Below are 14,630 nucleotides of genomic sequence, written 5' to 3' on the forward strand. Positions count from 1 at the left end.
GTGTGTAGACATTTTCTGAAAGATTGAAGAATCTGGAAGAAAACCAGCCACTGATCTTCTTCTAGTGTAGCAGGTTGCATTTACTCACAGCTTTTCTTCTTACTCCTGAATGGTAAGCAAACACAGTAAAAGTACGTTATAGTAAAAAAAAAAAAAAAAAACAACAACAACAGTATATTGCTGTCATACTGTTGCTGCCACTACACACACACACACACCCAAACTGAATGTCATTGTTATTTGTCTCACTGACTGCTGTACATCATCTACCCCCCTAATCTGGGCCCTTCCTTCACACTCCCTCTCTTATCAGTTTCGTTTCTTCCATAGACTGACAGGCTGACCTAGTGGCTCGTTTAAAGAGCTGAGCAGATGATTCCTCTTCACAACACAACACGGTTCGTCCACCAATAGCTCTGCAAAAAGGTAAGGGTTAATCGTCTGTAATGATCTGTTTTTAAGGCAGAGAGAGAGAGAGAGAAAGCCTTTGGACCTAAGCTAGCTGTGCTACATTACATGTTGCTTTATCTGTAAAGCGACTACGGGTGATGTTTAATAAAAAGAGTAATTATTTTGTAATATGAATGCTAAGTTGAGTCCATCTGTGAAGTTTAAAAAAAACAAAAAAAACAAAGGAGGAGCGATCATGTTTGAATACATTTTAATAAGTTGTAGAAGCAAATTAAATGATATTCAAAGATATCTAAATGGGCAACCTTTGGAAGTCTATAATTTGCAGGATTGTCATGTAATTTCTGGCCCTAAACTTGAATTGTATATGTAGACATGCATATATGTGTGTGTGTGTGTGTATATATATATGTGTGTGTGTATGTATGTGTGTATATATATATATATATGTGTATATATATATATATATATATATATATGTATATATATATGTATATATATATGTATATATATATATGTGTATATGTGTGTGTGTATATATATATATATGTATATACGTGTGTGTGTGTGTGTATATATATATATATATATATATATATATATATATATATATATATATATATACACTCATCAAAAAAAGAAACATCCTCTCACATTCAACTGCTTTTACTTCCTGCAAATTTCTTACCATTTGTAAATATTTGTATTAACATAAAAAGATCCAACAACTGAGACATTAACTGCACAAGTTTCAGAGAGATTTGACGAACAGAAATGTAATAATGGGTCCCTGAACAACTGGGGGGTCAATATCAAAAGTATCAGTCAGTATCTGGTGGCCCCCAGCTGGTTTATGTACTACAGTGCATCTCATCCTCATGGACTGCACCAGATTTGTCTGTTCTTGCTGAGAGATGTTACCCCACTCTTCCACCAAGGCAAGTTCTCAATCACGTCCGACAGGGACACTATACTATAAAAACAGCACCGTCTTTTGGATGAGACGTTAAACCGAGGTCCTGACTCTCTGTGGTCATTAAAAATCCCAGGACACTTCTCATAAAGAGTAGAGGTGCAGTAGCAGCTTGACAGCGCTGGAGTTTGACCACACGACCATCCGTACCAAAGTCCAGTGTCTAAACCACTGAGCTACCACTGATCTCCCATTGCCTTTGTGTGTGTGTAGATGGAGATATCACTGAGGCCATACCAGCAGGAGGTGGTTCAGGTGGCTCTGCGTGGGGAGAACAGCATCATCTGGCTGCCCACAGGTGGAGGAAAGACTCGCGCTGCTGTCTACGTGGCCAAGAGGCACCTAGAGACTCACCCCAATGGCAAAGTGGCCGTTCTCGTCAACAAGGTACGAAGTGCTCAGGTCCAGACACCAAGCATCAACCAGCAGTCTTCACAGCTCTAATATTACAATATATCATCGTCATATCACAACTCCAATTCCGAAAAAGTTGGGACAGTATGGAAAATGCAAAAAAACAAAGAGTCATTTGAAAATTCAGTTCACCCTGTACTATAGTGAAAACACATTATTAACACATTATTTGATGTTTTTCTTTGTGAATTTCATTTATTTTTTGAAAATACACACTCATTTCAAATCTGATGACCGCAACACACTCCAAAAAAGTTGGGATAGTCGACTGTGTACCACTGTGTAACATCACCCTTTCTTTTAATAACACTTATTAAGCGTTTGGGCGCTGAGCGAAGACACCAGTTGGTTACGTGTGGCAAGTGGAATTTCCCTCCATTCATCCATTATGCATTTCTTCAGCTGCACAACTGTACGGGGCCTTCGTTGCCTTATTCCTTGTCTAAACTATGCAGTTGATTTACGTTCAACATCGGATACCTTGTCTTTATACGTTTTTTGTTTAAATACAAGTCGAAGTACGTTTACAAATCACTCCTTGTTTTTATTTGCATTTTCCATACTGTCCCGACTTTTTCGGAAACGGGGTTGCACATTTCAGAAACAACCACTACTGGTTTCATTTATAGTGTGTCGTATAAGTAGTGATTTTTTTTCAATTGCCTTTATTACATTATTATGTCAAGGTAATAATGATTCAGTTTACGTGTCAAGACGGCTCTGCGTAATATAAAACACAGGAAACAAGAAAAGTAATCGAATTCAAATTCCCTTATCACGGTACATTAGTGGTGAGCACATTTGCCTCGCACCTCTGAGGTTGAGGGTTCGATTCCCGCCTCCGCCCTGTGCTTGCAAAGATCGCATGTTCTCCTCGTGCGATGGAGGTTTCTTTCAGGTACTGCGGTTTCCTCCCCCAGTCCAAAGACATGCGTTGTAGGCTGATTTGGCATTTCCAAATTGCCCGTAGTGAGTGAATATCTACTGTGTAGGAAAAGTGGTACAGAAGACGGATGGATAGTTCCCTTATAGCCTTTGCCAGCAACCATGTATTGTTTTAGTATTTTATCTACAATTGAGCAATATTGCATCACTTTCTCATTTGTAAGACGCTTCGGATAAAAGCGTCTGCTAAATGAATGAATGTAAAAATGTAGAACAATGTGTGCGTTTTGTTCGTTTTTGTTTTTTTTAGGTGCACCTGGTGGATCAGCACTTTCAGAAAGAGTTCCGGCCGCACCTGGGTAGCTCGGTGAAGATGGTGCCAATCAGCGGGGACAGTAACGAGAAGGACTTTTTCGGCTGTGTGGTCAGGGACTCGAGCTTGGTCATCTGCACAGCTCAGATCTTGGAGAACGCCTTAATAAACACAGAGGAGAGCAAGCATGTGGAGCTCACAGGTAACCCATGTGACCTTGACGTATAGAACTATCCAGGAAGAAAAGAAAAAGAGAAGGGAACCCGACGGAAAATTCCAAGACACAAAACAGATTTGTAATGTTAAGTAAATACATATCGAGTGTTGAAACCATTGCATGTAAAGCTTGCTGTAGGCTAAATGTTTGTGTACGTGTTGTTCTCATGTTTCCCTCAGACTTCACGCTGCTGATCATCGACGAGTGCCATCACACTCATAAAGAAGGGGTGTATAATAAAATCATGGCACGTTATGTGAGAAAGAAGATTGAAAGGGTGAAGGGTCTGCCTCAGATCCTGGGCCTTACAGCCTCACCGGGTACCGGAGGAGCCAAATCACTGGATGGTGCCATCACACATGTACTGGAGGTACTGCAGGGTGTAGGAGTGACCTGAGCAGTGTGTTTTGTTGTGAATGTTACTGTTGGGAGAACACTGATGGGGGAGTTGAGCATTGTATGTATAGAAGGCTATTTTACAGACTTTAGCTGCTCATCAAAGCAGGTGATATGATGGAGAAAAATGGGATTTTTTTTTTTTTTAGGTAGAGCATTAAAATACTGTAACTGTTTCTGTGTCAAACAGATCTGTGCAAACCTGGACTCTGTTATCGTGTCGACTAAAAATTATGAGGCCGAGCTTAAAGAAGCCGTCCCCAGACCCATGAAGAACTATGACATTGTGGATGAGCGGTACTGGGTATGCTTGTGTTCCTCCTGAAACCCTTATTGTACCTAGAGTGCTAAAATAAAGTTGCGTTATTTTATTGCATTGCATGAGTTTAGTTCAACATATCATTGTGTGTGTGTGTGTGTGTGTGTGTGTGTGTGTGTGTGTGTGTGTGCGTGTCTGTGGATGTGTCTCTTTGTTTTTATAGGACCCGTTCGGTGATCATCTGAAGATGATGATGAAGCTGATTCACGAGTTCATGATGTTAGACAGAAAGTTCACTCTGCGGGAGATGGGCACTCAGGAGTATGAAGCTGATGTGGTGGAGCTGGAAAAGAAAGGTTAGAGGATATTTCCATGGCAACCATGGAGATATGGTTGTTGGGGAGTAGTACTGCACATTTAAAGCAACCAATCAGCCAGAAATGAAGTGTACACCATACGTGCAAGATTTGTTTAGTGCCTGATGATGGCAACATTAGACCTGCAGCACTTTTAAAGAGAAAAAAAAAAACAAAAACACAGAATTGAAGCCTACAGTTCGCCTCCGTCTTCATGGACAACAAAAGAACAGTGTTAATCTGAATCTAGATTCCTGAATTACTGTGTGCGTTGTTTTGGCATCACTTCACACAAACATCAGATTCGGTTAGGGGGTGTGGCCTAAAGTTTAAAGACATACATTTGTACATTAGAAGTATTTCAGATGATAACATGGTTCCAGTTTGAATTGTGTATTTTTCATAGAGACATGATGATGATGAAGGCATGTAGTTTGTACAGTGCAAAGCTTCCCTTACTTGTTAACAACATTAGCCAGATGTGTAAATGTTTACACACCAAAACATGGACTGGTGGAAATCTATTGCCACCACTCTAATGTGGTAAATGGTCTGCACTTATATAGCGCTTTTATCCAAAGCGCTTTACACTGGTTCTCATTCACCCATTCACACAACAATGGTAGCAGAGCTGCCATGCAAGGCGCTAACTTGCCATCGGGAGCAACTTGGGGTTCAGTGTCTTGCCCGATGACACTTCGGTATGTGGAGTCACGTGGGCCGGGAATCGAACCTCCAAACCTATGATTAGTGGACAAACCGCTCTACCACCTGATCCACAGATGCCCACTTGAATTAGGAGTAGACTCCACATTAATAAGAAAGCATTTGCTCGAAAGTGTGTGTGTGTGTGTGTGTGTGTGTGTGTGTGTGGATTTCAGGAGTACAGGAGCAGAACAGGTTGTTGGCACGGTGTGCTCTCCACCTGCGGAAATTTAACGACGCTCTGCTCATTAACGACACTGTGCGCATGGTGGACGCTCTGAGGCTTCTGGAGGAGTTCTACACCACAGAGACAAGAAATGTGCTGGACATCACTGATGAGTTCCTCACAGGTCTCTTTAATGGTAAAGGTTCAGTCCAGCTCCACGTTTCTTTAGACAAGATATCAACAGCAGAGCCATATATATATATATATATATATATATATATATATATATATATATATATATATATATATATATATATATATATATATAATGTGTGTATAGTGTACATCTCACACACACCCTCTACTGGTCAAAAGTTTAGACAAACTCATTCTTTATTTTTATTATTTTTTTCCCCACATTTTAGAATAATAATAAAGTCATCAAAACTCTGGAGTAACACAAATGGAACTATGGGAATTATGTTATGATAAAAAAATCCAAAATAAATCAAAATAATTTAATATTTTATCTTCAAAGTCGACGCCCTTTTAACCTAGAATTTCCGAAAATGTATTCTTGGTGTTTTCTGGACTGATTTCCTGAGTAATTTCCCTGAGATGTTTTTTAAACAGTATTAAAGGAGTATTGAATGTTAGTTTTCTAACGAAAGAAACGAACATGTCGGCACAATTATATTTTCGTCTACAACACCGATCTCAAACATTTGATCACACACCTTCAGATCAAAAGGTTTTTTAAGATCATGAGAAACAGTTCAGTCGAATGTCCACAAACTTTTGACCAGTAGTGTGTGTCCATGAGCAACATCTGTCATGGAGTTGATTTACACTGTAAAGCAACACGAAGGGTCATGTTTAAATTGGTTATAATTATGGAACGGATAAATTTTAGCTCCACTCTCAGTGCTGATGATCATGATGATGATCTTGTTTACTTAGAGAACAAAGTCGAGCTGTTGCAGCTTGCTTCCGAAGCATCAAACGAGAATCCCAAACTGGAACGGCTGCAGCGCACCCTGGTGGACCAATTCAAAGACGAGAACTCTCGCGGTATCATTTTTGCCAAAACCCGTGAGATTACACGCTGCCTGTACGACTGGGTGCGTACAAACCCAGAGCTGCGCCGCGCTAACATCCGCGCTGCTAATCTGGTCGGAGCAGGAACTGGAGCCACCCACATGACACAGGTGAGACCCCAGTGGAGGACGTGTTTGGTGCCCAGTTAAAGCTTGTCTAGCCTTGTAGTTTCAAACGGAATTAAAGATAAATCCCTTTAAGATTTCATCCACCCTGGCTTTGGCAGTATATAGACGTGTTTCCAACAGAGCAACTTCCTTCCTTCTCCACTGAAAATGTTTTTTCTATGAGCCAGGAGTTATTTGCATGGGGGCTTGCCAAACATTGCCAAACGACAAGCCGTTTAATCCTACATTTAATAAAATCTGCATTTGATTAACAAGTGATTTTTTTTTAAAAAAGGTTCATGAACGTCACTGAATATGACACCACGTGTCTGCCTTTAATTTATAGAGGGAGCAAAGAGACACTATTAAAACGTTCCGAGAAGGAGAACTCAACCTCCTCATCTCTACCAGCGTGGCCGAGGAAGGCCTCGACATCCCAGAATGCAACGTGGTGATCCGCTACGGTCTCCTGACCAATGAGATTGCACAGCAACAGGCCAGCGGGCGGGCCAGAGCCAAGAACAGCGTCTATTCAGTGGTGGCAAAAGCAGGTGGGCGGGAGATGCGCAAGGAGAAGACCAACGAATATCTGGAGGAGTTAACTAGTAAGGCGATCGCTCACGTGCAGAGCATGGAGCCCGGGAGGTTTCGCCAGAAGGTCTTGCACTAAGTTGTTTTTTTGTTGTTGTTTTTTTCAAATGTAATCGGATCATTTGGCTCGTGTAGGTGAACTGAACTGGTTCCGGTTTGCTGTGTTTTGTGTGCGCAGATCTTCGAGCTGCAGCATGAGGCTGTGACGGCGCGCATCCTGATGGCCAATCAGAGGGAGAGGAGGAGGCTCCGGTATGACGCGGCCGAGGTGGAGTTCGACTGCCGGGGCTGCTTCACAGCCGTCGCCCGTGGAGACGACATGAGACTCGTGAACGACACGCAACACATCAACATCAACCCTGATTTTGAGTGAGTTTTGTTTCATATCAGCCTAGCGGAGGGAATAGGAATTAACCGTGATGTGAGCACGACTACAGTAGAATTAAATACATGTTGAATTTTTCTTGATTGCCATGGTTTCCGTGGTAACACCTGGCGACTGTGAATATAGAGGTACACACTACATAACTAGCTATAAAATGTTTGCAAACCCACCAGTATGACCACAAATCAGATGAATTCCTCCTATAAAAAAAAAAAAAGAATTCTTCAAGGCAAGCCATAAGCACGGATCAACCAGATCCAACATCACTCTGAAACCCAGAAGCTATGCGTTTTCTGTTCTGGCGTCCAGGTGGTGGAATAAACGCTCACCTGGTGTGAACAGCTCAGTCAAACGAAGACTGTTACACAGACTACGTTTACATGGACAGCAGTAATCTAATTATTGACCTTATTCTGAATAAGACAGTATTGTGATTAAGGTGTTTACACGAGTCGCTTTTAGAATATTCCTTTCATGTTCCCGTGTTACATGTTACAGAACATAGATCGATTAACAGCACACGTCATTACGTCACCGCGCCACGCCGTCCGACGTCCCTCCAGAATTTCACGTATCGACATACAGTCGGTCTTCGTTATGGAACCGTATACAGTTTTGGGTGTTTCATTTTTAATTTTTACGAAAGCTTCAAGTGCAGTTGATTATTTATCATGCTGTACGTGCTAATAGACGACTGCTTGAAGCCGTGGGCTGCGTCCCAAACCGCGTACTTACCGTCTATATAGGAGCTGAAATACATGCATCTCGCCTACTATATAGTAGGTAAGTACGCGGTTTGGGACGCAGCCGTGCTCTCTTGTTTGCTGTGAAACGGTCGAGCGCTGCCGTGTGTGATCGTGTCCTGTCTCACAATGCGGTGAAAACACACACGACGTTAATAGTGTGATTAAGGTGTGTACATGTCTGTAATACACTTCGATAATGCGACTAAAACAGGAATACTCCACACGTCTTAATTCCATTTGTGTTTACTCCGAGTATGACTTTAATCGGATTAAGATCATCAATAATCGCTGTTTACATGCTAGATTCTTAATCAGAGTATCGTCTTAATCTGGTTAATATCGGATTATTGTTATCCATGTAAACGTACTGATTGTTTGCTGTACTAACCCTTCTCGAACACAGTTTTTTAGCTTTGCTGGAGCTATAGGACTTGCTTTCACTCTTGTTTGCCATTTCGCTTTCTTTTTTGTATATTTATTTTTACTTAGGATGAGAGTTGCGAGGCTCAAAAACTTTTTCACAATTTATTTTTCATTTGTAAACACATTTTGCAGTCCTACAGGGCATTGTCTGATTTTTGCACAGTTGTATGTGTTGAGTAAATTCTAAGACTCCTATGTGTTGTACCTCCTGTACTGTTTGTATATTATGAGACTTGTTTAAAACTAACTGTGTGTGTGTGTGTGTGTGTGTGTGTGTGTGTGTGTGTGTGTGTGTGTGTGTGTGTGTTTTACAGGAGGTTCTATAAGGTTGGAGGGCAAGTTTATCTGGAACGGACATTTGAAGATTGGGAGCCAGGTCGTACCATTAGCTGCGTTGCATGTGGACAGGTAATGTGTGTGTTTTTAAAGTGTGCGACACACTCCCAAGCTCATAATGGAGAAATAGATCAGTTAATAGATGTTTCATTCTGTTTTGTGCAGAATTGGGGGATGGAGGTGAAGTTAAAGAATTTGGTGTTGCCATGTCTAAATATAAAGGGCTTTTCGATGAAGACTCGTCAAAGTAGCCGCACAGCCAAGCAGTGGAAGGACATTGAGTTCCTGGTAGAGGAGTTTGACTTTGTTCAGTACGTGAAAAACCGCTACCCTGACCTCGAACAGGACTGAGCGTCTCTATGTTCGTCCAGCCTTCATAGGAACTATGAGGAAGTCCCGAACACACTCCACCTCAATTTGTCTTCATTTTGGCCACCAGGTGTCGCTGTAGCGCAACGTTTCGTTCTCATTTTTCACATTCGCAATACGTGTTTGCGTCTCGAACCACATCCTCCTGCACCAAGTAGTTCGCATATTATAACCGTCAAGATATTTAGTGCAGTAGCAAGCGCTTCGAGACGCAGCTAGAGTCTCTGGGGAGTGAATATGCTAATGCGCTTGAAGCTTGATTGCCTGATTAATTCTAATTCATGCTGATAAATGTGCATTCAAATGCTTGACACCATGAACAGCTCGTGGTTTTTGCGACTTTCACGAAGACTCGCACTGGCTAGTCCAGAATGACCTTTGACCCTTGCACTTTTGAAAGAGGCCGCTATGGACCTCTTTGTGAACTTTGTCTATTTTCTATTTATATATGAAATGATTTGGAGTAGGGGCAAGCATGCCACTGACGAGCCGTGTAGACAATCCAAATGGAATCATATGTATATATATATATAGTCCGCCTGACACAGCTTCCACTCAGTCCCTGGGTGTCACACCAGGAGAAGGGGGAGCTGGGGTTCACGAGGACTCTCCCGTAGCTTGGAAACAACACTCCACCTTGCTTTGACCCTTGCATTTTTGAAAGAGGCTGCTATGGACCTCTTTGGGAACTTTGTCTATTTTCTATTTATATATGCAACTTTATAACTTTATAACTATATAACTTTTACGGTAACCAGTGTGTGTATCAGAATAAAGCATTCCTGATAACGATTGTTAGTGGGGGTTTTTTTTCTTACTGCAACCTTCTGAAGACCTTAAATTGGTCTTAACTTTGAAGTGGTGTTAGAAATCACGTGTTTATATATATATATATATATATATATATATATATATATATATATATATATATATATATATATATATATATGGTGAAGTATTTAACGCAGGTTCCTGAGTGGGGATAACGGAAGAACAACTTAAGGAGCAACTCAAAGCCATTAAACGCATTTCTTATGGCTTCTTAACTCCAAATGTCAGGAGCACTGCAGTGACACCTGAATCACCAAGCAGGTTACTGAAGTGCAGTCTGAGTGGGTGGGTAAAGGCAACACACACACACACACACACACACACACACACACACACTTACAAAACATCTGACTCACAGCGCCACAGTCCACCGTTCATCCTGTGTGTTTTGAGCCACACTCAGGGTAGATGTAACTGGTCGTAGTCTGCATTGTGTGTTTAAATTAATCCCGAAAAAAAATGTAGGCGGACGGCAACTCTCTCTCCCATTCAACCATAACGCAAAAGGACACATGTTGAAACAAAATACACTGGGGAAAAAAATTGTACACAGGTCATAAACATATGGTCCACACACAAAACAGTCAGTGAAGACGGTCAGCATTGAAAGCTACCCAATGAAAGGATAAAAATGGTTTGAAATTGGCCAAACTTCAATACGTTCTACAGACATTATTAAGGTGCCCATTACACCTCAAACACTTAGACCAAGTACTCAAATAAGGCAAGTTTTCAGTAGAAAAAAACAACAACAAATGAACAAGGCAAGTTTCAAAAACCATATGTACCTATAGACAAACTGAATTCAGACATGAATAACTGAAGACCCAGAATCCAAACCTAACAGGGTCTCAAGTTGAACCATAGATTCAATAAGTCTGCATACTGGTTTGATGACTCAAACCCAAACCTGCTAGTGAAATGATCACCTGTATCTAAATCAGCTACAGGATCTTGCCTGCAGGGTACACTGGCAGAGACAGGATTTTGGGATGAATGGCTAGCGCCAGCCACAGTATTATCATCAGTCATTTATTATATACTGTTCAGATAAAGGATACGATGCTCCAAGGCCACTGAAGCGTCCTGGTGTGCTTATCATCTTCTTTTTGTTTTAATGGCAGTTGGCAAACCACTAAAGGTGCATTATCGCCACCTACTGGACTGGATTGTGGGCAGTAGATTGGCAGGGAAAAAAAATATAAAAATAAAATAAAAAAAACTTAAAATTAAATAAAAAAACTAATAATAAAAAATGCCAAAACAATAATACATAAATAAATAGATAAATAACTATATACTAGATATTCCTACTAGAGTACTCAAGTCTCTCACTTATCCCAGTATTTTTATTAAGGGGTGGTGCATAATTACACAAATCAATGACATCATGACAATTAAAAGGAAAAATACGCAGACAAACGGACAGCCACATCAGGTACACATCCTTTTTGTGTAATTCTACACATTAAATTCATGGTGTGTTTTCCATACCCGTTACACAGACATGTTGGAAAAGTAACAGACTTGCCTTAAAGTCAAAATACACTTTATGGAGTTTGGCAAGAATCCCACAATGTTGACGTTTCACATGCCACACACGTCAGGGGCCGGAGCTGCTCTCCACGGCAGAAAAACCTACACGGAATGAGGAAAGTGTTTTCCTAAAAACGCATTTCTAAATGTCTGTAAGGTTTTCTGAATTCATCGCAGCACAATGACCGTAAAAGGATAAACGGTGAAAATTCCGAGCAACCTTGAGACGTTGATCCATTTTGTGGCAGTATTACACACTAAAACACGTTTTTTTTTTTCCCTAAAGTATCGTTAAAATGATATGACTTACAGATAAAGATAAAGAAACTCTTTTAAACGTTTAGACTTGGTGTGAAAATTGCAATGCAGCTGTTTTGTCACGTTTTTGTAATAAACAGGAAGCTAAAAAAAAAAAATCATTCGTGTTAATATTACTCAGCGAATGTTATTGCATCATACCACGTAAAGTCTGTACAGGACTTTGCAGAGGGTTTTTTTTTTTTTTTTTTTTTTGGTCATTTTTGCGACCGACGTTTCGAAACGTTTTGAATTGCGGAGTTTTTCGAGCTTTTTTTTTTTTTTTTTTTTTTTTACAGAAAGCTGCTTGAATCGGTACAGAATTGTTCTTTCTCAGTAATGTTTGTTGGTAAGTGAGACCTTTTTAGCTGTACCCGTGTTCAGCGCACGTAAATCGAAGAGGCTTCCGCCGTGGACATCACGTGACGCGTCTTGGCCCGGATCTGAGGTAAATCTGTGGTGATTTTGATCGATTGCGAGCTCCTGTGAATATCGCAAAATCGTGCTCTCCTGGAGAGACTGGATATAACGGGCACTCACGTTCCAGTATGCAAATTCATCCCATCTGTCGGGAAAGAGAGTGGGCGTGTGTTCAGGTTCCTCAAATTGAAATTTCTTGTTCAGGTTAGAAATGCAGTTGCTTCTGTATGTTTGTTTGTTTTTGTTTATTTTTGAAAACAAAACCCTGAACCCAAGAAGCAGCATCAGTATTGATAACATTTGCTTTCAGGTTTCCGTGACGGTTATGACCGACTCACTGCAGGTCACATTCGAGCGCAGTTCCATCACGTTCCATTAGCGAGTTAGTATAAATACATCATAAATACGTTATCTAACGTTCTCGTTTACTTCTGCGATATCTTTTCTTTTTGTCCTCCGACGTGTGCTAGCGATATCACGCCCGCAGTGTAAGTGTTAATAATAACAATGGGTTGCTATTTAACAAAGAACTATGTATGACCGTTGACGTGGGGAACTTTTCTGTGAAGACGTTCGCTAAGGTTTATTTAGCGTTATTGAAGGAGTCTCCATTTTCAGGGTTGTGTGACGGTCAGTAAGTTTCTCACCACAGGACGGTGGAGTCTTCAGGACGGAGACGTTTCTTGGTAACATGACGAGCTGCGATCTTGTCTCATCGACGTCACAAGACCGGGGGAAAAAGAGAGCCTGGTGAATCTGCTCGGATGGAAGTGATAACAGGAACTAGCTGGTTTCAACATGAAATGTAACCATATTCTGGGGAAAATATATATATATATATATATATATATATAAATTTATTTATTTTAAAAAGCCATTGTAGGCAAATCACTGTGGTATAAGTGGAATAAAGCACTTCAGGATGTACTGTTATTGAGAAATGATCGACTTCAGGGGTAACACTAAGTCCACTTCCTGTGTCTGCATCACACCTACCCCGTCGGGGATTATTTTTCTAAAACCGCACACGCCATCGTGTTTTATTCCTCACTTAAATGACCACCCTTCATGTTCGTTTGCTTTAGGAGGTACGATAACGGCTGTATACGAGTCAACATCCCAGAATGACATCACCCTGAACTGCATGTGTGATAATGTGACACGAACAAATCAACACAAAAATGTGTGACACACGATTCGCTTCGAATTCAGGTTTGGTTTTCGAGTCGATTCGACTCGTGCACGCATATGGACCTTTTTGGTTTTGTTCTCGTTTGTAATCTCTGTGTTGTGTGCTCTGTTTTTATCCACTCAGACTGTACTAATGACATGTTTGGGCTCCGTGTATAGGCAACAGGAAGAGACGGACAGAGTGAGAGAGAGACTGAGGGAAGCCTGTACACTGGCGCACTCACTCAGTCGTTCTTGTTTATTCCCTCCATCATACTCATCTTCTGTCTTTCCTCAGCTAGCCCATACATCAATTACCCACCCCCAACACACACACACACTTTCTCCTTTATCAGCCTGTCACTCGGACTGTGTTTTTTTTTAAAAAAAAAAAAAAAAAACTAAACAAAAAAAAAGGCACCCTGTCAATCTTTCTGCCTTTTCTTTCTCCATTCAGAAGGTAATCACCTGCTATTTTCTGCTCCAGAAAGCATATTAATAATCGGACAGACTGAAGGAGAGCACGTGTACGTGGGCCACTTTGTCCGGATAGCCAAGAACAGTAAGCAAAAAGCAAGGTAATTTGCCTGAATGGAGTAATTTGCACAGTGCAATTGGTGAGCTGGCCTTTTCACAACTAACAGCTGTGTGCGTGTGCATGTGCGTGTGTGTGTGTGTGTGTGTGTGTGTGTGTGTGTGCTTGTGCATCTTTTTGAACACTGGAGAGAGAGAAAGGGATTAAGGAAGAGATATCCGATAGCCGGTAGAGGCGATATATTTTGCTCAGATTCTTTTATCCGAAGGAAAGCAATAAGAGAGGCAGGATGCAGTCCGAGAATAGACCGTCCCGTCTGAAAGTATTGGAACGGCAAGGCCGATTCTTTTGTTGAAGACATTTGGGTTCGAGATCAAACGATGAAGGAGTTTTTTTGCGATGCTTTTCCAGGCTTGTACAACAGCTTCTTTCAGTTGTTCGGGGTTTTTTTTTTTTCTTCTCCCGTCAGTCTCCTCTTCAGGAAGTGAAATGCATGCTCAGTTGAGATAAGGTCTGGTGATTAACTTGGCCAGTCTTAAACCTTCCTCTGAAGTTCTTTGTTGTGTTGGCAGTGTGTTTTGGGTCTTTGTCTTGCTGTGTGATGAAGTTCCTCCCGATTAGTTTGGATGATTTTGTCTGTGCTTCTGTAGACTTGTGAATCATGAGGAGAGCCTTTCTTTCTCCACACTTT

The 14,630-nt window shown here is 41.0% G+C and overlaps 1 protein-coding gene across 1 annotated transcript; it reads left to right on the forward strand.

The window, feature by feature from the left end:
- The first annotated feature begins 194 nt into the window (after positions 1-194).
- Positions 195-9,942, forward strand: dhx58 (DEXH (Asp-Glu-X-His) box polypeptide 58). The gene is made up of 12 exons (NM_001278809.1): positions 195-426; positions 1,598-1,771; positions 2,994-3,198; positions 3,393-3,583; positions 3,800-3,913; positions 4,092-4,224; positions 5,106-5,291; positions 6,056-6,303; positions 6,647-6,958; positions 7,070-7,260; positions 8,760-8,853; positions 8,947-9,942. The coding sequence occupies exons 2-12, from the start codon at positions 1,598-1,600 to the stop codon at positions 9,130-9,132; spliced, it is 2,034 nt and encodes a 677-aa protein (NP_001265738.1). The 5' UTR covers positions 195-426; the 3' UTR covers positions 9,133-9,942.
- Positions 9,943-14,630: the final 4,688 nt, after the last annotated feature.

Source organism: Ictalurus punctatus, chromosome 2 (assembly GCF_001660625.3).
Source record: "Ictalurus punctatus breed USDA103 chromosome 2, Coco_2.0, whole genome shotgun sequence".
NCBI lineage: Eukaryota > Metazoa > Chordata > Actinopteri > Siluriformes > Ictaluridae > Ictalurus > Ictalurus punctatus.

Coding starts and splice junctions, on each gene's coding strand:
- dhx58 (NM_001278809.1), top strand. CDS start 1,598: ATGGAGATATCACTGAGGCCATACCAGCAGGAGGTGGTTCAGGTGGCT. Junction 3,199..3,392: donor CAAGCATGTGGAGCTCACAG/GTAACCCATGTG, acceptor TGTTTCCCTCAG/ACTTCACGCTGCTGATCATC. Junction 5,292..6,055: donor CCTCACAGGTCTCTTTAATG/GTAAAGGTTCAG, acceptor TTGTTTACTTAG/AGAACAAAGTCGAGCTGTTG.